Here is a 27018-nt window from a genome sequence, read left to right on the forward strand (position 1 = left end):
CTCTCTCTCTCTCTCTCTCTCTCTCTCTCCTCCTCACCTCTCACTCTCCTCCTCTTCTCTCTCTCTCTCTCTCTCTCTCTCACACACACACACACGCGCGCACACACACACACACACACTCACTTTCTCTCTCTCTCTCTCTGCCCGCATACAGGTACAAGCATCACAGGCAGCCGACGTGTCTCGCGGACGCTCACATCGCCCTCCAGCAGGTTCTCACCAACAACCCGCATTGTCTGCTCATTCTCGAGGACGTCAGGTCGTTCAAGGTCATCGAGCATTTCAACGTACATCCGCGCACCCTGGTGACGACCCACGATAAACAGCTGGTAGGTGCGGCAGTAGCACAATATCAGGGGGTTAATAATGGCAAATAACAAATGGCAAATAATGATAAATGACGAATAACCCCTGACAATATGTGTGTCTGCGTGCGTGCGCGCGTGCGTGCGTGCGTGTGTGTGTGTGTGTGTAACTACTGTGGACTATTTTAAAATACCTTACGATCATCATACTAACCCTAACCCTAAACCTAACTCTAAATCCGAATCCTAACCCTAACCCTAAACCTAACTCTAAATCCGAATCCTAACCCTAACCCTAAACCTAACTCTAAATCCGAATCCTAACCCTAACTCTTAGCCATCTTAGCCTCTAACTCCTAGCTATAAGCCTTAATCTTAATCCCAACCTCATCCATAAATACGAATCCCAACCCTATCTCAAACCGTAATCTTAATTCCATCCTTAACCACAAATCCTAATCCAACCCTAACCCAACCCTAACCCTAACCCTAACCCTAACACAATCCTTACGGGGCGTGGTCCTAAAGTAGACTTGACCAGAGTGATGCACGGACAGGAGTTCCGGGGGTTAATCACGGAGATCGTTTGCTGCCGTGTGAACCGATGTCATCCTTGATGCCACTGTGTATATAACCTTGGTAGTTATCCAATTTTATGAATTCAGAATTTATTGTAAAAGTATGCTATGTATTGTATATGATGGATAATTGCCTAAATAAATAAAATAAAAATAAAATAATAAAAAATCCGCGATCATATGCACGTATTACGTAGGTCGACAGAGTCAAGCAGGATCTAACGTCGGCGCTCGTCGACCTGGTGTACGTCGGCACGAGTAGCACGACGTACGTGCCAAACTTCCGCGACTCCGTCTTCCGGCGATCGGCGGGACCTATGGACGCGGGAGGCAGCGCCAACAACGGCAGCTTCGTAGCACACGATGATTCTACTGAGGGTACGTATAGAATATATAATATATATATATATATATATATATATATTACTGATGACGTGTTCTACACAGATGCTCGACATGACATGCGGCTGTTCACAGACACTTCATGCTGACCTGTATACATCATTTCATCAACCTTGCTATCTCTCCACTCCGTCGTTATAATCCGCATGCACTCTGAAGAATAACAGAAAAACATGAAGACATCTTCATGAACCTATGAGGTCACCCGCGACATTACTGCCCGTCCTTGTTCACGCACGGTTTTATTTTCCGCTCTCAACGACGTATAAATCAGTTGGTCAGCCTTGGTCGCTCTCCCTTTCTTCGTCACAGTCCGCTAGACTTTTAGCTGAATTATAACCGCTGAAAAATCTCACGAGGTTATGGGGTTATCCTCTGCGAATCTTATCTGTCCTTATTCGCATGTACAGGTTAGTTTTCCGCCCCCAACGACTTATGAACCATGGGCTAAGCCCCATGGAGTCTCCACTTCTTTGTTATACTCCGCTATTATTTATTGATGAACGATTATTAATGAGCGTCACTGATGGCCGATGACACTGATCGCTGTCTTTGTCTCCAGGTTGGTTTTCTGTCGTCAACGACGATGCCAAGCCCAGGGCTCTTCACTGCAGCATAGAGGAGATCGCCAAGACACGCTCGCAGTACTTCCTTGTAGAGAGTGACGTGCGTGCTTACAGAGACGACGGCCGACCGAGGTCACGACGCACCGACGACGACGACGGAGAGGAGAAACCTGAGGACGACCGACTGAGTAACGACGCGTCGTCGTCGTCGCCAGGCGACGGCGTGGAGGCAAAGCTGTACGCGGCGACCGTCGTCGAGTCCGGTACGATTCTCAAGGCGGTCGGCATCTTCGCCGACGAGAAGAAAGACGTGCGGCGACCGGGCGACGACGACGTCGCCGCGAGGGCCGACGGCGACGAGAGAAGCGAAACGGAGAGCAGCGCCGAGAAGGAGGCAGACAGCAAGAAGATGACAATAGAAGAAGCGAAGGAGGAGAACGAGAAGGAAGCGGACGAGGAGACGACGAAGAATGACGGTCCAGAAGAAAAGGAGACGGAGAAGGAGGACGGCGGTGGCAGCTTCTACTTGAAATGCACGAACAACAAGAGCGAGTTTCTCTTCCTGCCCTATCACCGCCGTGGTGACTTCTACCCGATCGCGCGACCCGGCTCTCAGAACCCTCACAAGCTGCACACGCTCTCCAACCTGCTGAAGCAGTTCCCGCTGCCGCTCACCGTGCGTCTCGTCCACGGCATGACGCCGTCGCGACACCGCACGCTGAGACTCGTCGAGCAGCTCACGGACGACGCCTACGTCGCCTGCTGCTTCGCCGACGACCGACGCATCATGCTCGAGCTCAACCCGGCCGCGGTGTCAGCGACGTTCGAAGCTCTGGCCGACTGCAGCGCCGCGGTGGCGGCGTGCGGGGACGCGAGCGCGTGGTGCGACGAGAAATCGCCGCTCTACCTGCGCCAGATTAAAGTCGGTGCCTGCTTCCGCGGCAGCGCGAAACCGACGTCGCAGGCGGCGGCGGAAAAGAAGGAGGATACCGACGGTCATCTCTTCTACAGTTACGTCGACGTCGGCGATAGATGCCGGGGCGACTACGGACACGTGCCGAAGACAGGTGGCCGGACGCCTAGCGGCAGGACGTTCAGCGGTGTTCGAGCCTTGCTTCCCATCAACATGAACAAAGTGACGCGGATCTTCCGACACAGGGCCGGCAAGGAGAAGATCTCGCAGAAGGAGAGCAAGGAGAAGATCTCGCAGATGTATAGTGTGTGCGTGCGTGCGTGCGTGCGTGCGTGCGTGCGTGCGAGTGTGTGTGTGTGTGTGTGTGTGTGTGTGTGTGTGTGTGCGTGCGTGTGTGTTTGTGTGTGTGTGTTTGTGTGTGCGTGCGTGTATGCGTGTGTACGTCCTAATTGTATACTAGTGGAACCGCCCACAATATCTATAAATGTTTATAAGTATAGATTTTGCATTTATATTTTCAAAACATAATACAATGGATTTAAACGCAACGAAGTCTGTTTTACAAGCAATAGAACGAGAAAGGATGAGTTTCATTGTTACGCCACACCACAGGGATGGCATTGTTAATAAAGATTTTAAAATGCGTTAATGATAAACTGATCGCATTTACTCACAGTATGCTGCTGGCGACAATGATGTATGTGTTTTGAAGTGGTGCCGCGGGTGAACCACTGCTCACATATATTTGATTACCACATTACTTTCCATCATCTTCTTGATCCTACCGCTACGTATGAGTCCATGTCAGGCAATGCGTGCGTGAGTGTGCGTGGTTGCACGCGCGCGTGTGTGTGTGGTTGTACGCGCGCGTGTGTGTGTGTGGTTGCACGCGCGCGTGTGTGTGTGGTTGCACGCGTGCGCGCATGCGTGCGTACGTGATTGCGCGCGTAAAGTAAATATTTAGTGAGTAAACATAAGCGTATATATAACTATACATTTTAATCTTGGATATTGATACATATTTTTAGCTAGCACCACACCAATATTTACTCCGAGTGACCATGCAAGGAATGCCGGCGAATATCACCTGTAATTTCTTAATTGCGGCGCCTTTGATGTATATGTTTTAAGTGCGGAGATAAAAGCCAAAATTAGCCCAGCATGCCGCCTACGCAACCAGCTCTAAGGATGCCTGACTCACTTCGCTGCTGTCTATATATATACCCACGTACCAATCTGGCTCCAACCCACTGACACTAACTCATCTGTCTATACAGGTAAACCTACCTACCTACGTGTCCGCCTCCCCCCCCCGAAACCCCCACCGCTGGCTCGTAAACCTACCTATAATTACCTGTCCGGCCCCCGAAACCCCCGCGCATGACTCACGTGCCCACAGGTAAACCTACCTACCTGTCTGACCCCCAAAACGTCTATCGCTGACTCATCTGACCACAGGTAAATCTACCTACCTACTTGTCCGGCCCCAAAACCTCCGCCCATGACTCACCTCACTACACGTATATACCTGCCTGCCTATCCGGTCTCCGAACCACACCCACAGGTGCTCGCGGCCAGACTTACCACAGAGCTGTCCCCAGCGTGTTCGCAGACGATCGGGGTGCGTAGGCAGGCAGGCGTGTAGGCGTACGCGTGCGCAGGTAGCGAGCGACGTCACTTAACGTGTGCGCGTCGGCGTTTATCCGAAACAAAAACGTGTTCCCTGGACTCTCTCCATCCAGAACCTGTTCGCGACGTTGCCAAGGAGAGCAAGGAGAAGATCTCGCAGAAGGAGAGCAAGGAGAAGATCTCGCAGGAGAGCAAGGAGAAGCTGTCGCAGAAGAGCAGCAAGGAGAAGTTTACGGAGAAGAAGGAGCCGGCGACCAAGTCTGGTGCACCTCCGGAGAAGATGCCGATACTCGAGGAGTCGTCGATAGCCGACTGCGGCGAGCCGACGACCTTACCCAGCTCTGAGCTGTAACTTACGTACCACGTGTGCGTGTGTGTGTGTGTGTGTGTGCGTGCGTGTGTGTGTGTGTGCGTGCGCGCGTGTATGTGCGCGCCCGCGCGTGCGTCTGTGTTGTCTATATTGGCATATAGCATTGACGTGTAGTATTGACGTCAGTATATAACGCGGCTGGGCAGCTGTGCGATTTGCAGACGCCCTTGAATCTGATCAAGCAGGGCCACTTGTTGAAACAATAGTTGCGCAATGGCGGCGAGAAATTGAGTGTAGCAAGCGCGTATAAAGAAGGTACCTTCTTAATACGCTCTTGATTGTAGGCATAACCGCAGCACAATAAGTTGTTGGTCTTTTTCATATTGTTATATAGTATGACCTGGGGGCTGCTGCTCTCTACTGAACTTATGTTGATAAAAGAGAAAAAGTAAATATTTCTGCTTGCATATCATGATATTCATATATGCCATTTCATGTTTTATTATTACTTCATCAATGTATACTATTTTGTATGATAATGGGAAAGGCAAAGTGTCGGACATAAATAAATTTCTGTAACTAACAGAAGATAATTATAAATAATTAAAATTACTGTAAGGTTTTTAATTATCACTCAGCCATCATTTCATAATATATTTCTAAAGAAAACTGAATATGTGTACATTTATCCATATACAGTAATCAATAGAAAAGAAAAGGACAAGAATTTGCTTATATTTATACATATATATAATATATATATATATATATATATATGATTGAAAGTTTTCAACTGGAATTTAAACTACGTCGTGCACATAGCACATACTGAATATAGGCATCGATCAATTTGCCATTTACCTACAATTCATATCAAAGCCACCTTATAGATCAAGAAAATGATGCACACGCACACTTCACTTCCATGTCAACTGATTCTAACCACGTCGACTATTTCTCCGATATACTGTACATATTTACAATAAACTATCTTTGCTTTGCAAGATGCACTGATTTTTACACAATGAAATATAAACATGAACTCAACTCCGCCATGCAGCATGGCATGCGTGAACGAATCTCGCGTTGCTGTTGAGTACATTTAGGCATACTATCAAACACTCTCTCTGTACACTCCCACAACTGCATTTCATATACTAATCACCTAGTGATCACAATCAATCTCTCGAGTTCTGAAACATCAAAATTCCTACAATGAATCTAGGGAAAACTGTGCATCACCGAACCACATCGATGTACCCTGTACAAAAAAACCCTGGCAGCATATGCGAACGTACGAGTTCCTCACACTTTTGCAAAGCTAAGGCAGACGATGAGACAGGATAAATTAAACCTGCTTTCGAATCAATCGAAATCAGTATCCCTGGAATCCAACAAGCAATTCATTTTCACAGTTCATACGATTAGCGAATGCCACCATCAACATCTCGATATCAATATTCAATTCTGGTTCCAACGATCACGTTCTCTGTGAAAAAAGGGCAACAAAATAAATAGTAAAGCATTACCGAAAGTCACTAACTGACGGCAAAAATTATTACAATTGTATTGACGACATCACTTTATATGAAGCAAAAAAGCAAGCTTTTTTATAGAGGGGGAACCGGTCTCCTTCTCCTCTGTCTGGATACTAGATGGTACTCTGAATTTGCACAGCAGCCATGTTGTTTAGATAACATTTTGACACTCCAACACTCAGACATATTTGCATGTCTTAGATTCCAACATGCAAGGGCGATATGCGCGAATCAGCCAAGAACTGCATTAGACACTTGATAGAAGCAATTATACTGTGAACCGAAGTCGCAGAGTCAACATCTAGGCAATCTGCAGGTAAAACACTTCAGTTGGAGTTAGGATAATGAGCATTGTAGCACAGGTATCCAGCGAGCAGAGTGGGCGTTTCCCCTTCCCTGCATAACAATACGTGTCAGCTAATCGTAAACTTGTGATGTCTAGAGATGACGTGGAGGAAATTGAATACAACATGAGTGCTCAAGAGACGACTGCGACAGATCGATAAGCACACCTTCTACTTGCAGCCCACTGATGTGGAGACCAGCTTGTGGCGCCCCCTGATGTGGAGACCGGCTTGTGGCGCCCCCTGATGTGGAGACCTGCTCGTAGCGCCCCCTGATGTGGACACCTGCTCGTGGCGCCACCTGATGCAGAGACCCGTTCCCGCCCACGGATTAGGGAGCCGCTGATAGCGCCCCCCAAAGTAGGAATCGACTTGTGGTGTGCCCTGATGCGGTCGTCGTGGCGACGGGCGGCTACCGTATGAAGCAGGTGACGCAGAGCTTTGAGGGACCGATGCAGTCGTCATGGCGACAGGCGGCTAATGTACGCCTGCTTCAAGACTCGCTTGCTTAGATGAACGCTTGGCACGAGCGTCACGCCTTACCATATATATAACCATTATTACCATATAATATCATATAATATCACCATAGTTCCCAAGCGCGGTTATGTCGAATAAAGGAATAATTGGAAACGTACGACTGCATGTGAAGAATTAAGGGTGATTATTGCGCGCTTGGTGATCTCAGTGTTGGTCAGGTTTTGCTGTCTAAGCAGATACACCGTGCCTGCAAAACCTGCGTAAATAATACCGCCTCTAGGCGGAGTCGCTTTTATGGCTGGTGCGTCGAGTTGATCAGTTGGAAACCTTGACACACACGATCTCTCTCTGTCTGTCTCTCTCTCTCTCTCTCTCTCTCTCTCTCGCTGTCTCTCTCTTACTTGGGCGGTGTCTATACACCTGCGTAGATGTCGGTCCGTCGCGCATGCCTGCCGGCGTGGCACTTTCCTCGAGGCTGTCACTTGTGTAAATATCGCCTTGGTAAACGCGTGCGCGAATGTATGGGCCCCACGCACGGTTTCCACGAAAATACCAATTCTATGAAACGTATATAGTATCCGATGCATGCACTATAACGATGGATGACTTGGCATCGATTTGGACCCACAATCATTGTTGCGTCATTGACGTAGAATGTTACTAAACACGGAAATGGTCATGATGAGTTATACCGCGTGATGCGTGGGCGAAACTCACCGGAGACCGCACCTTATTCTAAATAAAATCTACGCTAATTGTCCGCAAATTCCTTCACCCCGACTCACATGACTCCGTACGTGGGAGTTTCTACATGACCACGATCTCGGTTTCTCAACACTGACATACGCGGGACTGAACAACGAGATGGAAGACATAGATTTGTCAGTTCGAGTTCTGGTATCCGTTGTCAGAAACAACGCACAGATGTGACTAAAATTAGTACTATGGTACTACTACTTACGACTAAGTTAACGACTGAAATTAGTACTATGGTACTACTTACGACTAAGTTTACGACTGAAATTAGTACTATCTAATACTTGAGCGTAATCTTACGAGTAAAATGTTTCTGACAATTCGGCGCCATGTTTGTAATGCACGACAGTGGGTATAGACAACTGAGAGTGGGTAGAGACTTGATTCTCTCCACGCGCTGCAACCATAGGTAGTCCGAAAGTACCTATGCGTTAGGTGGACTGAAACTAGTTATGACCGTAAACTGCAACAGGTTGAAAGTTTTGAAGGTTATCGAGTTTTATCTGCCGTGCGTGTTCGGGATTACAATAAGCTAAACGCCAGTCGAGCAGTGTGTATAGCCATTTCCCATATCCCTGTTAATTCTGTATTTTGATATCCCAGCCAAGAGTGTACAGATTATTACATATGAACAGGAGAGAATAATGATAACTTAATAATCTATTAGATCTAAATTGGATCTATTATTATTCACTCCTGATATCAGCATATACGGTATACGTTATGTTATTTATCGCACATTATGCGTTGTGTTATTTCTGCTCTACTACTACCAAAGTCTTCTATTCTACTAAGTGACTGCTTCAGTGCGCTTTCGGGAACCTTACCGCGGTCGCCACCAGGGGCCGTTATCATAGCTAACACGATTGTAACTATGCACCGTACAGAGCCGACGTTTGCAGTACAGCCGATAGAGACAGACGCACTGCGGACCACGCCCAAGCTCCGACCCGACGCTAACTACCGTCTGCACATCGCCCACGAGATTGTCTACGTCACACCCGCAGCGACACCCAACGCCATCTTGTACCAATGGCGCTACGAATGCATACGAGAGTAAGCGCATAAGATATAGTTAGAACCCGCACACGCGTTCTCTGTAAACTTCGATGGGAAAATACACAGTTAGCACGTACACACTTTACGAGCTTCTGCGCACTGTAGGAATGCACATGAATTTAAAATTATAACGTGTGTATTTCCGGTAGAGATATAATGTGGGTATATCGAACAATGACAAAAAATTTCATTGCAACGATCTAAAACACCCATGAGGCTCGTTCATCACATCACGATCAAAAGAGTTTAGATGAAGATTCAAAAGACATTTTACATGAAAGTTTCATTAACTGATAATACCGAATTCACAAGACATCTACTTGTATTAGAAAGAGCATCAAACTATAATTATGTAAATACCTGACGTGGTTATGGGTAGTAATAAAGATTTTATAAACAATAACGAAATTGTAAGTCGAGTAGTCGTAATAGAAATAGGAGGCCATAGGGCACACCAGTATATCCAAACACTGGATAATATATTGATTGTAGCATATACGTTGTGTACGTAACGTTGAACCCGTTTGATTCTCGGTTGCAGATACAGTTCCAGACCAGCGATGTTTTATTTCAAATCGATAGATGGCAGAGAAGAACGACAATTCAGGTTTAAGACGGAGCCGGGGAAAGGAAAGGAACTGCACGAGAAGATGCGAATTGCCGCTAGACGGCGCATGGAGGAACTCTCGCAACGATAACAGTGAAATACGGACTATGCGCGTGCGGCGTATCTATGACAAATACGACATACGCATATACGCTCTCCTATTGTCATAGGAAGATTCTTCCTATGACAAATATTGTTGTATGTGTCGTGCGCATCATAGGAGTTTAGGAGCGCTATTATGAATGCAAGCAGTGAATTTCAGCTGTAAAGCGGAACGAAGTTGACTCGCCAATATTTGTCATAGGAAGAATCTTCCTATGACAAATAGTGTCATAGGAGAGCGTATATGCGTATGTCGTATTTGTCATAGATGCAAGCAGAACATGTTGGCGTAGCATACCTCGACACAGGCACCTAGTCGACTACAGAAATACATGTCAACGACATAACAGGAAGTTTTACATATTATAGAGATATATCATATATAGCGAATAACACCTTAAAATATTATCATGTATCATATAGCAAATGTGTTACGTGTACATCAGTAATGGGTTATAGATCTTCAATAAATGTTATTTTATATAGAAAATATGAACGTTACGTCTTGCGATCTTTGTCTTTTTGTTATTATGGTAGGATAGTTTTACAAATGTACGGCAGTTTTTATGAAACAAAAACTTTTAACATGCGCGCGCATACAATATTAGCTCTTCTATATAAGAGGGACCGATGCGGTCGTCATGGCGACAGGCGGCTACCGTATCAAGCAGGTGACGCAGAGCTTTGAGGGACCGATGCAGTCGTCGTGGCAGAACGCGCCGCAGTTCCTGCACGTGTGCATCGGCTTCAGATTGCACGCGCAATCCGACACAGCCTCCCGCTCCGCCGCTCCCGGTAGTACCATCTGCTGCTGCTGCACGGCGGCAGATATATTACCTGCAGGCGTTGACACGACAGTCACGGTGCCGTTGGGCTGGTTCTGAACGAGCACCTGCTGCTGATGCTGCTGCTGATGCTGCTGATGATGTTGCTGATGATGCTGCTGCTGCCCTGCCGTGGTCACCACCTGCTGCTGCTGCTGAAGCAAGAGCGGGCGTCCGTCGGCGGAGGCGGCGGCGGTGGGGGCAGGGACGTTCTGTACGTTACAGGGGATGAACACACTCCCGACGAGCATGCCCTGTGTGACCGTGTTGCCCTGCACGAGGTTCACCGCCTGCACCACCTCATTGCCATTACTCAGCAGCCCACCCAGCCCGTCCGCGTCGACGTCCCCGTTCTCCGGCGCCGCCGCGGCGACGACGCCCGCCTGCGGCGCCCCCACGGTGACGATCTTCGCGTTGTCGGCGCTCGCGCAGCGCGAGACGGCGGCGGTGGCGAGGGCGCCGCGTCCGGGCGGCGCGCTGGCGGCCCGCTGCGGGTTCGCGTCCGCCGGCTTGGCGTAGTGATGATGCTCACCTCCCGACGACGTCAGCAGGTAGTAGCGTTGGTTGAGGTCGTCCAAACCCAGCGCCGGGTTCCCGCCGCCGACACCAGAGGGAAGAGACGTCACCTGCACCTGCCCGCCGGCAATCAACAAGGGCTGCGGCGGCGTCCCCTGGAGGACTGGTGGCGGCGGGCCGAGCGGCGTCGCGCCCGCCGTGGCGCCACCGAAGCCGCTGTGCTGGTACATGAGTTGCTGGGTCGGCTCGGGTTGGCATTGCGACGTCGTCACGACGGTGCAGTAGCTCGCTGCTGCCGGTACGGCCTCTGCCCGGTCGCACTCGGCGTTGCCCGCGGCAACGCGGGATGTGGGAGCTTCGCAGCCTCCCGGCGCTGGAGCATCCCCCTCGCCTCCCGGCGCTGGAGCATCCCCCTCGCCTCCCGCCGCTGGAGCATCCCCCTCGCCTCCCGCCACTGGAGCATCCCCCTCGCCTCCCTCCGCCGTCTCCATCAGCTCGACGGGCTTCTTATTCTTGCTGAGCAGGACGGCCGTGTTGCGGCCTCCGCTCGACTTCAGCACCGCTTCACAGATCTGATACGAACGCTCCAGGTTGACGCCGTCCGTGCCGCCGCCGCCGCCGCCCGCCCCGCCTCCCGGTTTCCCGCCGCCCCCGCCGGGCCCCGAGCCGCCCCCGCCGCGACCCGCCGGACACTGCTTGTTCATGATATGCTGCTGCAGGAGCGCCTGCGTCGTCGGGCTGCCTCCGCCGGCATGCGCCTGCCCTCGCGCGGCTAGCTTAGCCTTTGTCTGTGCTTTGATCTGAGCGAGGGTGCGGGTCTGTCCGATGACGCGCTGCGGCCGCAACATTGTCGGGTAGACGCGGGTGGATGGCGCGAGGTAGGGCGCTCGCGGCTTCTCCTGCGCGGTCGCAGCTCGAACCATCGGCGCCGCCACCGCCGCTGGCACCGGCACCGGTGGGGTCGCGCTGGTGACCGGCACCTGAAATGCGAGAGACAGGTACAGGGGTGAGCGGGGGAAACCGGAGCACGCTATCACGAAGTGAGGATGGGACCGGACGATTGATCGAGGAAAGAATGCGTAGTTATCCCGACAGAGTTGCTAGAGAATTATACCCTCCGTGAAAAACGTGCACATCAACACGAATCGTCATGACCAGAGATGGAATCATGGCTAAACCGCGTGGTTGGTCTTACATTGCCCTCACCTGAGCTTGAATTACTGGAGCAGGTGCCTGCGGCATCTCGCCTACAAGCTGCACTTCCACTGTCTCATCTGAGCTCTCCTCCTCCCTCGGCCTCTTATACGACGACGCACTCTCCTCATCCAAACACACACGCTCCTATCGAAATGTCATCGCAGAGCTTAACACAGTACTTGCCTTAGAAATCGCCATCTATCCATTTAATACTAGTTTATATATATATATATTATATATAATATTGCAGACAGGTGATGTGCTGATTGTTCGGAGACTAAATCTTAACATTATTATCTCTCAAAGAAAGTATCAGAACGGTCAAAAAAATATGAACGCGGTTCGGAAAACATGAAATCCTGGCTTTCAGATAAATTCAAATACAATAAATTCATCAACCATTCGAAAAAATTCAAATTCAATAACAGTTAAGGATATTAATCAGCTAGCTAATCATTTAAACTGTGTGCTTACTACTCCTGTGCTTTCTCCTACCTCAAGATCTCGTTTAGGAGGAACTGGACTTTCCCTCTTTTCTACAGATGGCAGCACCTCTGCAGCAATCTCCAGCTCTGTAAAACGAGCAAAATACTGACAGTCATTACCAAAAACAGAAATGCAAATCGAAACCAAGTGCAATGATCTCAGAAACATCAGGAACAGTTGTGGCATCACAAGTCTAAAATGCCTTTTCACATGAAGTGTTATAAAAAAAAGTTATAATAACATTTCCAACTCATGGCACCCATAACTACACACGATATTACTGACGATAGACCCCCAGCACTACACTGAGATATCAACGAGACGACAGAAATTCAACGGTCGACGTACCCGGGACACAAGGCTCAACCTCCCCCACGATGACATCTGTGACCGAAGCCGATACCGGTGGCTCCACCGCAGCGGCAACTTCCGGCTCAGATATCGCCACGAGAGCGTCGGAGTCAGCGGTGACGGCCGGTTCTACATCGATCGTTCTATCTTCGAACGTTCTCTTGCAGCCCTTCAGCACCGCTCGCTTCTTCATCATGGCAGCCGCGATCCGCGAAGACTTCTTGACAGCGGCACGCGCCGGTGACTTTCGGTCCAGCACCATCTTGGATTTTTGACCACCTGGTTTACTCGAGCCTTTGATGTAGGCTTTGCTAGGAGAGCTGAACTCTTTGGGGTCGTACTGCCGTGATGCACACCTGTAATCAGGGGTCTAAATTAACTTTTGAACAAGGGAGTCCGACTCCCTGCCCTCAAAAAGAGGGAGTCCGCAGCAAAGTGAGGGAGTCCGCAGTCTGATGTTCAAAATTAAAGATATTAACAATAATGCATGTGCTTATTTTGAGAATTTAATATTAAAATTTAAAATAAGTGATATTTTTATATGTTAGTACACAAGTAACCCAAAATCTTGGGGTCGTACTGCCGCGAGCCACACCTGTAATGATAGCGAGAATGCTCTCAGTGGGGATATAGATGTGAGGAAGCGACCAAAGTAGAATTATAGATTCGATCTCACCAATCACAGATGTAGAATTACGCTGACAACGTAACAACGACCGACGCTCTCTCACCTTTCCCCCCACACTGGCTCAACGTAACAACGACCGACGCTCTCTCACCTTTCCCCCCACACTGGCTCAACGTAACAACGACCGACGCTCTCTCACCTTTCCCCCCACACTGGCTCAAAGTGTTTCTGTTTCCACGGATCCAGCTTCACGAGATCTTTCTCACCCTCCTGCTTCAACTTCTGCTTGTTCTCCGGCATGAACTCTCCTACGGGATCAAAGTTTGTTGCTACTTAATTAGAGAATTACTTAATTAATTAATTAATTTTATTAGAGTTAATTGCTACTTTATTGTCACGGTATGTGTAATGCCCATACGATGCAAACGCCCATGCCATCAATGACAAAATTTGTTGTAAAAGCAATATTTCAGAAAAATACTAGAGCTTAAAAATCACGCAAGACAGTTATACCCATGACCTGCTCTTGCTCTGAGGCAGGTTAGAGACTATTGCATTGCAAGTCCACTGTCCACTGCCAGAAAACCCTGCTCATACCTTCTGCCAATCTTTCCTTCCAGTCTTGAAGAGCTCTTGCTAGGAATTCATTGTTCAGAGATGAACTGGACAAAGACCTGGCAAAAAAATGTACAATAAGAAATGCCATATACTATAAACTATATGCCATATACATGTTCCTATACTATACTAAGAAGTAACCTTATCGAATTAACCACACGTCAAATAAAACTGTCTGTTCGCGGACAGCCGTGGTCAAACTGAGAATGCTTACTTTGGATTTCCAGCACATTCTAATCGCTCGACTTCAGGCAGCATCTGTATGAGTTGGTATTGGTAAGACTGAGGCAGCGAAACTAGGGTGTGCCGGTTTACCAGATTCTGCAACGGAAATACGAACGTGGCGATCACCTCTCCGAAGAAAAATTCACGATTGCCGAGTGCTTCACTCTTCTCCAAGTTCCTTCTCTCCTCGCGGAGAATAGGGTTGGAAGAGTGATTCACTAGCCAGGAGGAATCGCAACTAATGAACGCTACGCTACATCGCGACAACGTTGCACGACAGCTCGAGTGTGAAGCGGACATCAGAGGTCATCGTATCGTTAATTTCAGCCGAGCAATGCAATCAGCATTCCTACCCTGAGATTGGTGTGCACGAGTACGGAGTTTGGCGTCTCCAGATCGACGGTGACCTCACTCTGCGATGATCCGCTCGACCGTCTGTAACGTCGCCGGTGCACCTGCAAGCAAATGCCAGTCGACGCTCAAAACAAGCCCCTCGTCCATGTTTGAACAGAATCTGAAACTCGCGCACCCCTATACACAGTGCTGACAGCCAAGCATTAAATAATAACATTATCGCCACAGCTATACATGACCATGAACCAAGCAACATGCTCCACACTTGCCAGTATTATGCGAATAATTTGTAATTAGCATTTTAGAGTAATACTTATTGTTACAGGAGTAATGCATTTCGGATGACACGTTCGTAACGTAAAGTTCTGTCGTTCGTAAATAATATTTTCCGATCGAAATCCATTATATAATTAGAGAGACGTTTCTGCAGAAAACTTTTTAGCCAAAAGAAGTAGGCGATTCCATGGTCTCCCCGATTACAATCACAATTATCACAGTAAGTAAAAATTTAAAACATAGCCAAGCAAGTAGATGTGAAAACCAATGGCAACGATGCTCGTTATTTGTGAAACGAAGCCCATAAAATGCGAACGAACGACGCTCAATAGCGACCTACTTACCCACGATGTTGTCGACGTAGGCTCTTCCTTCGACGCGCCAAGCCGTTTGCTACCGGCAGATGCAGGCGCCCTCTCGTGGTCGCCGTCGCTAGCTACCTCGGCGTTCTGCGGCGTGCACTTGTCTTCGACGTGTTTCGACGTCCCTGACTTCTCATCAGCACCCTTCAGGTTCGTCTGCGACCGCGTATTCGCCACCGCACTGCTGCGAAGCGCCGTGACGATGTTGCGCGGAGGCACCACCGTCGCAGCATGCTTCGGCACCGCGACCTTCGCTAGCGCCGCCGACTGAGTCGCGTTCAGCGACGATGCCGCCGCCGCCACGGACGTTGCCGTGGTGACAGGCAACGTCGACTTCGGAGCTGCAGAGTTTACACTCGATGCGACGGCGGGCGTCGGCAGCAACGAGGCGGGTACGAACGGCGAGTTATCACGGGGTGCCGGTACCTGGGCTATAGAGTTTACCCTGTGGGCTGACGACGGCAACGACGACGCAGGCACTGATGATGACAGCAGTTTATTGTTCTTATTCGCTATCGAACAAACGAAAACAAGCATGTTTCAGTTACTCTTTAGCAAAGAACGCGTGGACCTTTAAAGAAGCTTGAATATGCATGTGTCATCTGTCAAAATACACTAAAGAGTGAATCATGTAGGTGGCTGAGTAAGACTGAAAAAGGGGTAAGTCTTAATTACATAATATTCGTAATATTTCGTAAAAGTCGTAATATTAATAATTTCTGATTAAACTCAGGCTATGAATGAGACAAAATATCGGACAAGAAACGTACCTTCTGCATCCGAAGGTCGGGTTGCTAGTTTCATGATGATACGTGGAAATCCCTTGTTCTTCTTGTACTTTGTCCTGAGTGACCGTCTCAATGGCGCAGCACTCTTTGGAGATGCGGAATTACTGCCTGAGACATCTGCAGCATAAATAAAAATAATAATATATAAAAGGCAGATGTGAAATTAAAAACATAAAACAGGGATAAATACCCCAAAATACTGAAACCATAACTGAACATAAAATGTGATAACAAATTGTGCGTACCTACACCCAAACTTTATCACTCTATAGATTTAAAAAGTTGAACAAGAGTCAATTGAGTCGTGCTGTGATGCGACTTCGACCCGACGTAATAATAGCTGACATTGAGAACAAAATGCGACGCATGACTACTTCTGGTCTCATAGTCATAATTAGGAATTCTTCCCCTTCACTCTACCCATAAATTTTCTCTACGAATTTACACTCGGAGCTCACAAATGTTCCTGGCCACGAGAAAAAACTCGAAAGACTGTGAACCAGTTGGAAATTCTCCTTCTTGGCAAACGCACGTGCAAAGCATCTCTAACCTGCCATTCACTTCAGTACCGGTGATTATAATATTGGTAATTAGTGCATGACCAAAATTCAATTACAAGTAAATAAGACTCTTAAGCCTCTTATAAGCCAATACCTACCTTAACTTTTAAAGCTTCGGGCGAAACAATAAATACCTAGTCGAGTGGTATCTATACTATATTATCTATAGCATGGTCTGGTCTACACAATTAATACCTCTCATAATTCATGATTCAATAAGGGATGCTCGTCTAAAGGAGATAATAAGATACATTCATTAGGCAACAACTACATGCCTAGTAGACGTGTCAACAACTTTTGAGATGTAATACCTTTCTTGTGGGCATCATTAGTAGCTTTATTTATCTGATGAGCAAGTCTGTTTTCGACACTCTCCTGTAGCGTTGCATCCATCGTCTTTTGAGGTGGCGGTGGAGGTATTGTTTTCACACCAGGGGGGAGTTTGGCATAGTATACTGCATTGTGAAAAAATGTTCTGATAGTCAATGAGACAACATCTGTAACTTCTAGTAGGGAAAACCACAACAGAATTTGAAAAGTAGAATTTTAACACATTCAAAACAAGGAATGCTCCAATCTCCACATTTTTAAACTTGCAAATTACCATTTATATGCTTTAGATACAGACGGATTTTCTTTACAGGAAATTTCATTGTATGTATGTCAATCCTAATGCTCCCTTTCACCTTTTTGCTTTTTCCGCTCAGCAGTGACACATTCCTTGTGAGGCTGGCCATCGAGTGGCTCTCCGTGTTCATCAAGATTGAGTTCTGTTGTCTGCTCTTCTTCCATCTCCAGCAGAACAGCGCCCCCTGGCAGGTCATTCTGAAAATATTACATCACTACTGCTGTCACTCAAATTATTATATACATTCGACAACATAGCAACTAGGTTGTCTAAAGACAGTCACCATCTCGAGTATAAATGCACTGTTAGCATTTAGAAATACATGTGCATCACAATACTTAAAGGAACAGTAGCCTCTAGGTTCTAGGATTATTTTCAGCTAATTTAGGTTATAATTGCGCTACATAAAAAGTTTCATGGTTCAATCACCATTAGAAATATTTTTAAAAAATGTTTTAAAACTAACGACTACAGTTTGACTACAACGACGGTGGCGCCACTCAAAGCGCACGATCTGAGAAGTTGCGCAAAACCACTTTCCAGCCAAGGGCTACAGACCGAGGGTATTTCTTATTTCTTCATTTAAAAGCAAAAGGATTGTAATATCTTATAAACGACATATAGTTTCAGTTATAATATGGATAAATTTGCCCTAAAATGAATATCGTTCGGTTAAATAGCATTTAGGTATAAATATAATTGCACTTTTGTGATTAGCCCTCGGTCATTTACCTGCAAAATAAAAATGCAAATAGCAACTTTTTCAGAGTGGCAGCACGGTCGCGGGTGTCATGGCGCCGTTCAAATTTCGTAGCGTTGATGTGTAAATAATTAATTAAGTATCTGGTGACATATACATGTGGGTATAGACGATTTGTTATACAGTAAGTACAGTTGTATGCAGTAAAATCCTAAAGGCTACTGTCCCTTTAAATGTTTCATAATTCAGGAGCTTTCAGGTTGCAATTCTTTATTATTGTAAAAAGGAAGATGGATACATATATTCTACATTGATATAACACAATATTTTCATGTGGTCATAAACATAATAATTTTAGAATGATTTTTTAACCATATTTATTGAACACAGTATATATGAATACAAACTGGTTCTTAAATAGGCCTTACACAGATAATAAAGATCCACGCACCTTAAGGCCATACACACCCATACGCCCTGCAACCTTGTAGAAGATACTGGATGGTCCATGGGAGTATGCGTGTAACATCGCATTCAGGCAAGCCAAAGGTGTTGTGCCACTGTGAAAAGTTGAAGATACACATCTTCACATGAAATGATAATATTAGTACAGATTTCAGTTTCTGTATATATATGTTATCACAAATCCAACATCCTATAGACAGCTATTACAGACAATTGTTCTGATCTTAAATACTACACCACAGAAAAATGCCATTTACAGGGTTCACCCCCAGGAACTTTGGAAGTCATGTTGTTTATGGATGGATGTCGAGGATGGCCTGGAAGATACATAGTTAATTGCAATTTGATAATGTTCTATGACATTTTTGGCACATAATCTTCACCTAATGAAGAAAGATTGAAAAGAAACAGGAACATGAATATTAAACACGCAGCTGAAAATTAAGGCATGTTGGAGAATTTAAAGGATGTCGTAAATTAGCTTCAGATATGAAGGCATCTCAGACCTGACATGAAGACATGGGGACAACCCTGCTTTATTACACATTATTTCAATAAGTAATTATAATGAATCTAACAAGTGACTATAATCTTCTACATACTCAGTTATAACTGAGTTAAAAAATTCTTATATTAAGTTGTTTATATATAAAAAGTTATTTCTGATATAAATATCAGTTTAATATACAACTCAGATACGTAAAATTATTATCATTTTCCACATGTGTATATAATTCAACCAATAAATTTACCTCACTGTTACTTAATTTATGTAACAGGGATAGAAATTAACTTTTGAACAAGGGAGCCCAATGGACTCCCTACCCTCAAAAAGAGGGAGTCTGCGACAAAATGAGGGAGTCCGCAGTCTGAGGTTCAAAATTAAAGATATTAAAACAATAACGCATGGGCTTATTTTTAAAATTCATGCAGTTGCACGTCTGCCAAATTTTCTTTGGACATTAGCTGAAAAATACGGTAATTCCGCGAGGCCGTGCTCCGGAATGAACTAGTTAGTGTGGCAGAATTTTCAGGGAGTCACACGGACTCCTGCATGTGTCAAATCAGGGAGTCCGACAGTAAATCATGGAGTATTTGACTCCGGACTCCCGTTAATTTGGCACCCTGCGTCATTTGGTTATTTGTACTAGTCATGCCAAGCTTTTACTTGAATCTCGTCAGCTGGTCAGAGAAGAGTTCAATTTAAATGAGAACGTTAACAACATGCAAGGATATATGTATTCACAAACAAACCTGATCTCTTTCAGTTGCTCTGCATCAATCACCTTCAGGATCTCTTTGTGACTCATGGGAGTAGCAGAATGACGCTGCAACACCTATAATAACCGCGAGACAAGTTGCTATATTGTGACAAAAATATAACAGTAAAACTGTGAATGCATGCTTCAAGGGCATATATATAACAACAAATGATATGTATGGTCACAACTCACCTACTGTGGAGATAATGAACCAGTGGAATACACTACCATAACACATAAAAAGGCACATTTCATTCAATATATATTTAACAAATTGCTAAAAATGTCATTTTAACAACATATACTAGCAAGGTTCTCCAAGCTTTTTTATTATAGCATGGCGGGTGCTGCCTTTACGGTCCTAGTTGCAAATCGCCAAAGGCGGGGAGTCCGGGGACTAAGATATTTAGCATGGCGGCTATGATATTTAGAGTGGCGGGTGCATTTTAGGATGGCGGGGCTCGATGATAGCCTGGCGGGCCGTCAGGCTATAAGTGCTCTTGGAGAACCTGACTAGATAAGAAGATAATCAGTTTATTGTGATACATCTATACACAGGGTGCAAAATAAACCTTCTTTGACTTGTAGTAATACTGACTACTAGATTTTGTAATCTAGTAGTCCGTGACTAATTCTAGTAGTTCAGAATTTTGTGAATACATAACATAAAGAATATTTTCATGTATATTTGCTAATTGATACTTTAATTTATTTAAAATAAAGTTATAACAACTCGCAGGAAATAGAAATAATTGAAATTATCAGTTTCTTTTATCCGTGTTAGTCAAAACTGCAGTGCTGGTATTAGGTTTACGCCGAGTCAAGTATTTCCTGCAATCTCCACATCCGTCACTAAATCTGGTAGTTTCGGACTAGCGCACTACCATTAATTTCTAACCCTATATATATATGTATATGCATGCACGTGTGTGTGTGCGTGTGTGCGTGCGTGCGTGCGTGCGTGCGTGCGTGCGTCATTATGTCTACGGCGTGCGTGATGTGTGTATAGAAATGATATTACAATATACTCAAATATACATTCTATTTGTTGAATTAGGGTGTTGTTGATATTATATTATAATTTTTATTAGTATATATAGCGTTGCGTTGTATTGTAACAAATGTGTATTACTTGGAAATTATAGTATTTTAACAGCTAATACATCTGTCACAGCATGATGGCAGAAACTACCCACTTTGTGCATAGGTATGAAGTTACTGAGTAAAAATACTGAGTTAACCTATTATTACCACACTATCTTACTCTGCCAAAGCCCTGCCACTTCAACAACAAGTTAAGTTTGTCGCAGGTTGATCAGTGGCACTGCCAGGGTCTAGGTCTCCCTGGGTACTGCCGGAACGTACCCTGGTACTATCTAATATTCCGGACCGTACCTCGCCTACTCCCTAACCCTATAACCATATCAGATAGTTACCAGGGTACATTCCGGTATGCCGGACCGTACCCAGGGCACGTTCCCGCAGTACCCAGGGAGACATAGACCCTATCAGCATCAGTGGCAGTGCAGTGGCAAGACAGTTTTAGACACTGGCAGCAAGATCAAGCCCGCACGTACAGCACACACGCGCGCCATTGACTATATATATACAACATGGTGTCGAACTCGCCGGCAGTCGCCGCCGCAGTTAGCCTGCAACTGGGTGAAGAAGGCGGCTGGCTGAACCGTTGGCGGCTGCGCTGATTGGCTGCAGCAAGTTTAATGCGCAGACAGGCTGCGAAACTACGCTTGTTGACATCGCGGGTGAGTCATGACTCATGGTATGCGCAGCCGCCAACGGTTCAGCCAGCCGCCTTCTTCACCCAGTTGCAGGCTAAGTATCATTTAGCATGTATATTTGAGGAATTTCTGTGATTTAAGCGCATTCTGGCGGGCCGATTGTCAAAATTGGCGGGTCTATATTGTTAAGCAATGTTCTGCGATTCCAACGATAGTTGGAAAGTGGCGTCACCTGCAGGAACACGGGAGTTGTAACTGATTTAAAACGGTGAGTTGTGGAAACTGCGGCGGCGACTGCCGGCGAGTTCGACACCATGTTGTATATATATAGTCAATGGCGCGCGTGTGTGCTGTACGTGCGGGCTTGATCTTGCTGCCAGTGGTTTTAGACACTCCAGTTTCGTCGTAATAAACTAGCAACAAAGTTATTTGCAGTTGTTATTAATATTAGGACTCGTATACATCATAACGATTGGAATAACTATTATATTAATTACTAGACAAACGTGTGCCTATAATCTAAGCGCAATATCATAGACTAAAAATCCGTAGTAGGCCCCTAGTGCTTAGGCCAGTTTAGGGCCTATTTACAAATAAATTTTGTTTAGCGCTACAACTACAAGTCACTTACTAGTTTGGCCGCTTCCACCCATGTTAGCTCTTTCCTTTTCTTCATCACGACTTTTTCCGAGCTATCTGTTTGCATTTTTGTAATCCATATCAAGATGTGAACATTGTTTTAAGTCTAATTCACCTAATGTTTACAAAAGTTCGTAAAACTCTACCAACGTATCGCCAGCCATCTTTGGCTTGAACAACGCTTGATCACGTGGACAGATTCGGCGACTTTCGGGTAATTTCGTCCTGACAACGCCTCGTCATCAAGATGGAGTGCAATTTAATCGGAGAAGCCCGTAATTATATTACAACGTTCTAATTCACGTATGCATTATGTTTTTTATTGCGTTTTAAGTGATTTTCTATGTATATATACTATATATATACTTATTATTATATATAATCCACACAAAATTATACAGCGCTTCTATTTTGCTGTCTGAATTTCAGCTTGATGCTAAAGTCAATCAACGTAGGCCTAGGCTACCGTTGTCTTGTTCTATCATGTTTAAAGTCAATTTGTTAGTTGTAGGCCTACACAACACACTAATAGTAATACTACACAGTGCGGCTGACAAGAAAAGACCTATGGCCACATTTGTAAATAATATCGAACTTTATAATTATATAATTTCACTTTCGATAAAATTGATCATGATTCATCATTCAATTTCATTGACCGTTTGACGTAGTGTTGACTTTATCGATTTGATCAACGTGTCTCTCCGTCTTCGTTATAGTCCCTTGGACTTTTCAAGAATACTATTTATGAGGTTATATTAAATATATAATAATTATTGTAGTTATATTTAAACTGTTTGTTTTAAACTGTTTTTTAAACTGTTTATTTTTAGTTAGTTTTATTATACTGAGAGAGTTAAACCGTTTGGGGTATATCAACTCTTTACAAATTACACATGTACTGATGTAGGCCTAATGCACTTGTATATTTATTATTACATTTAATAATTTAGCATAAATTATATATATAAGTGTGTTTAAAAAGTGAATCGAAATGCTCGCTACCCTGGGGTCGTCTGGCTAGGGATAGCCTCACGTTGATTCCATGTTGGCAGGGTTACTGTGATAGTCTTCTATCCATCCCGGTATTTCGACCCGTAGGTTGAGTCCGTATGGTTGGATGGTGTTTAGATTGTGGATCCAGTAGGCTTCTCTTTTCTTTCTGTTGCGGATCGTGCGTGGATGTTCGGGTGGGTCCGAGAAAACATAAATTATATATATATATAGTTAGATCAAACTAGGAATATTAATTACATTGTGCCTCAGTGTTGTTACTGAAGAATATACTTGGTTTAAAGCAGGATTAAACATGAGCCTCACTGCTGACAATGTAGAAGGGCAATCCATCTCTGCCCGAAGGAATAGCAGCTGTATGCTACAGTCACATACAACCTCTTGCGTGGATAAGGCAGTGGAAAAGATGCAGCAACTTCAACAGTTAATATACACATTGGATATGACTGCGAGTGATACACAAGGTATGATATACAGAAACATTTACAGTGTATTTATGTGTAAATGTGCTGCTATACAAGATTCTTCCAAGGAATTTCAGAAGATATGGCAGGCAATCCATCAATTAACTCCAATCAGTAATTATAGTCAATTACGCATGTAGTAAGTGGCTCAAATAAGATAAACAAATAAACTCAGATCAGTTCAGATATATATACATCGAGCTGTGAAAAAAAACATTACTATGTTGGGATCGTTAAAAGTCACAACTGGACATTAGGGTATATTATTGATTAGACAATTAAGGTGCATTGGAAGATTTATTGAAAATCACAAATTAGCTTTAGCTTTGAAGGCAGGTCAGACCCAACATGTGTGAAAGGCTCTGCAGAAAATCTAGCTATGTTACTGTGCATTAACTGTGATTGTAACTGTGCATAGGAGCAGTAGAAAGGCTGCTCATTTTAATGTTGTTTAGTCCCATGTTGACGTTTTCTGCAGGTGAAGGAAGACAGTGTGCAAGATTTACTACCAGTGTAAACCATGGCCACTGTGGGAGCAAGCCGACCCTCAGCGTGGAAGGAGTGGGAGCCGATACTAGTTAGTTTGTACCATGCATGTTTTCCACATTATGCCTGTGTATGGGTTGGACTCATTGAGAACACACCTATAGAGACTTCTACTGTTGTAGACAATGATTAAAATAAAAAATATTCATAAACACTAGCTTAAACTGGTAAGGAAGTGTACAATTTCTTGCACATTAATGAACTCGTCACATCTGTTTACTATGGGTAGATGCCAGCCCTGTCAATATGTCAGCCATCTTGTCGTCCGTGATGAAGCTTGTAAAACGCCTAAAAACAGACAAAGAGGTGACAGCTAAACTACTCAGCACAGAGAGAGAAAAGTCATACGTCTTGGAAAAGAAAGTTAGCCAATTCTCAGCACAGCGGCTCAATGTTCTTCCAGAGGCAGCTGAAAAAGGTTGAATACACGTGAAGCTAACTAGAGGACTTCTAGACGAGTTCATGGTTACATAGATGCATTGGTGTAGGGCATGGCTGTAGATGTGCTGCTGAAGTCAATAGCTTGGTTTGGTTTCAGTGCACAGAACTCGCGTTATGGATATCATGGAACTGGAGTGGCACACCTCGTACCAGAAACGCATCGAGGCACAGATCAAGCCGAAGGTGACTAGAGCAGAGAAGTTGAACACGCGCCTTAAGGCTGACATTGCCTTCGTAAATAAGCACTGGTGAGCATCTTCTATTGTTGCATCTAAACTAACTTTCTCTAAACTAACAACAATGCCACACAAAATTGGCAGAAAAATAATTTGTTACAATATCCATAAAATATTGAAAGCTTTGTAGCCTTATCTTAAACTGAAAGAAAAGTTTTTGAACTAGAATGTAATGTTAAGTTACCCCATTTTCTGTTTAGTCCCCTTATAGAAGGAAAGCTGAAGCTACAAGAGGAAGACATGCAAAAAATAGATGAAGCACAAGAACAGGTAACACCATAGCATTCAGTCAGTCAGTTAAATAAGATATATTTCCCACATACTTATCAATTTGATTTAAGTTGTTAAATTATTACTAATTTTGTAATATGACATGGAAAACATTGCAGCAAAAATATTAAATTATTATTTTATTCCCATGTTCAAAATCTGGTAATGAAGGAAATTGGAGAGAGGATATGAAGAGAAGAGATATAATCTCAATGCCATGACTTATTTCCATTGTTTCTCCTAGGCTACACAAGAGTTGAACGATGTGCTACTGTCTTATGGTGCCGCAGAAGAACATTCAAGCCAGGAGCACGAAAAGGGAGAATCGGAGAGGTTATCCATCAGCAAGAAATTGCGAGATGCCAACAGAAAACTTAAAAACGTCTGGTGAGTTAGGCATTCATGTGTAAATACAACACTGGTTACGTATGTCACTTGGATACTATACATTGTCGATAAGGAATATAGTCTATCATTTCTTGCACTGTGATATGAGAGAATGAAACGTGGGTGTCTGTATAATTGCACTGTGGGATTTTAACAGTGCTGAGCTGCAGTACTGCCAGGATCTCCATGCATCATATATACAGCAGGCTGAGGAATCGAGGGTCAAGATCAAAACTACAGCTGCAGACCTTCAGGAGAAGCTAGATACAGATACGAGGCTCGATGAAGATGAGTCGGCTATTGCTGCTTCTGTATGTAGGACTAGTTCTCAGTATATAATATATATATACTTATTATCGTATATTTATCCATGCTACCTCATATGCAGTAATATTATTACATTCCACACTATATATATGCTATTATAGATAAATCTCTGCTAATACTAAGATAAGAATGCATCTAACAAGATAGTGTTTTATCAACAATTTGTACTATCCTGCACCTAGGCCCACCTAATACAGGCAATTGTTTAATGCGTTATCATTATTTCAGCTATTGAGAAATGTATGTCTGACAATGCCAGCTACATCTAGAAAATTTTCATTATCTGTGTATTAATGTGATTTGATCATGCAGCTATATCTATGTGGATAGGTCAAAGCACTGGACAAGAAAAGAAAATTCCAAGAGAAAGACATCAGCGGACTGCAATTACAAATCAAACTGCTTGGAGAGGAGAGAGACAAGCAGGTTAAAGTCACCTTGCAACTTAATCTAAAAAAGATTCCAGCATGGACCACTCATACCTTAAAGCAAACAAAGGGTCTAAATATTAAATACAGCTATTTCTTATTGTCATCGGCAGCAACTATTTTAATAATGTGTATTTTTACATATAGAATAGATGGAACAAAGCATCGTCCAAAAAGGTGCATCATTAAAGATATTGGTCATTGCTATGTTTGTAGATTGCAGCGTGGAAGTCTGCTCTAACAGATATGCAAAACACGGTTCACCAGACAGCATCTAAACTGAGAGCCATTGTGAATAGCAGCAAGGTGCACCAGATTACTACTGACGACACACTCGAGAACATATCCGAAATGTATTTATATTTGATAATGATCTCACAGATATCTTGGTAGCCTGACAATCGTGGTTGTAGTCGTAGTGACAATTAAAGTGACAGTAGAGTAGCTGCTGCATTATGGACATATTATTATTGTATTGTTTGTTGTGCATGTTGTCACTGCAATGATCCATACTTTATAGACTCATAAAATACATCACGCACCAGAGAATCAACTTCCCCTCACACCACAGCATTACCATGCAAGTTTTTATAGACCATATCTGCACGTACAACATGTATATTTAAAGCAAAAAAAAGGTGGCAGCAGACGAAAAGGCAATCGAACAAATCCGAGTCGAGGCATTAGTGAGTCAAGTG

At 44.5% G+C, this 27018-nt stretch overlaps 3 protein-coding genes across 6 annotated transcripts in view; 2 read left to right on the plus strand and 1 right to left on the minus strand.

Annotated features, from left to right (window-relative positions):
- Window positions 1-10090, plus strand: part of LOC106808101 — a 17101-nt gene extending 7011 nt beyond the window's left edge. For all 4 annotated transcript variants that reach the window (XM_014810673.1, XM_014810674.1, XM_014810676.1 and 1 more), the window contains exons 4-7: window positions 155-329; window positions 1081-1261; window positions 8709-8877; window positions 9422-10090. In XM_014810673.1, coding sequence (XP_014666159.1) covers window positions 155-329; window positions 1081-1261; window positions 8709-8877; window positions 9422-9578 — 682 coding nt within the window. In that variant the 3' untranslated portion in view covers window positions 9579-10090. The remainder of the gene's footprint in view (window positions 1-154; window positions 330-1080; window positions 1262-8708; window positions 8878-9421) is intronic.
- Window positions 10091-10244: 154 nt separating this feature from the next.
- LOC106808086 (putative Polycomb group protein ASXL2) lies at window positions 10245-22371 on the minus strand. Its single transcript, XM_014810652.1, has 16 exons — window positions 22200-22371; window positions 19822-19904; window positions 18554-18662; window positions 17461-17599; window positions 17086-17229; window positions 16197-16331; window positions 15409-15938; window positions 14788-14889; window positions 14424-14530; window positions 14189-14265; window positions 13791-13899; window positions 12961-13319; window positions 12622-12698; window positions 12136-12270; window positions 10637-11909; window positions 10245-10426 (listed from the first exon to the last, which is right to left on the minus strand). The coding sequence occupies exons 1-16, from the start codon at window positions 22272-22274 to the stop codon at window positions 10245-10247; spliced, it is 3636 nt and encodes a 1211-aa protein (XP_014666138.1). The 5' UTR covers window positions 22275-22371.
- Window positions 22372-23663: 1292 nt separating this feature from the next.
- On the plus strand, window positions 23664-26713 carry LOC106808087 (coiled-coil domain-containing protein 178-like). Its single transcript, XM_014810653.1, has 9 exons — window positions 23664-23685; window positions 24164-24262; window positions 24461-24649; window positions 24770-24920; window positions 25109-25178; window positions 25423-25565; window positions 25723-25876; window positions 26223-26318; window positions 26537-26713. The coding sequence occupies exons 1-9, from the start codon at window positions 23664-23666 to the stop codon at window positions 26711-26713; spliced, it is 1101 nt and encodes a 366-aa protein (XP_014666139.1).
- Window positions 26714-27018: the final 305 nt, after the last annotated feature.

Source organism: Priapulus caudatus, unplaced genomic scaffold (assembly GCF_000485595.1).
Source record: "Priapulus caudatus unplaced genomic scaffold, Priapulus_caudatus-5.0.1 Scaffold253, whole genome shotgun sequence".
Lineage (NCBI taxonomy): Eukaryota > Metazoa > Priapulida > Priapulimorpha > Priapulimorphida > Priapulidae > Priapulus > Priapulus caudatus.

Bases quoted from the DNA above. Each gene is read 5' to 3' on its own strand.
- LOC106808087 (XM_014810653.1), top strand. From the start codon at position 23,664: ATGACTGCGAGTGATACACAAG. The intron at 24,921-25,108 runs GTGAGCATCTTC...TTTTCTGTTTAG, and splicing joins GCCTTCGTAAATAAGCACTG to TCCCCTTATAGAAGGAAAGC. The intron at 25,179-25,422 runs GTAACACCATAG...TGTTTCTCCTAG, and splicing joins TAGATGAAGCACAAGAACAG to GCTACACAAGAGTTGAACGA.
- LOC106808086 (XM_014810652.1), bottom strand. From the start codon at position 22,274: ATGCAAACAGATAGCTCGGAAAAAGTCGTGATGAAGAAAAGGAAAGAG. The intron at 15,939-16,196 runs GTACGTTTCTTG...TTTGTTCGATAG, and splicing joins CCGACCTTCGGATGCAGAAG to CGAATAAGAACAATAAACTG. The intron at 14,890-15,408 runs GTAAGTAGGTCG...ATTTGCTTGCAG, and splicing joins CTACGTCGACAACATCGTGG to GTGCACCGGCGACGTTACAG.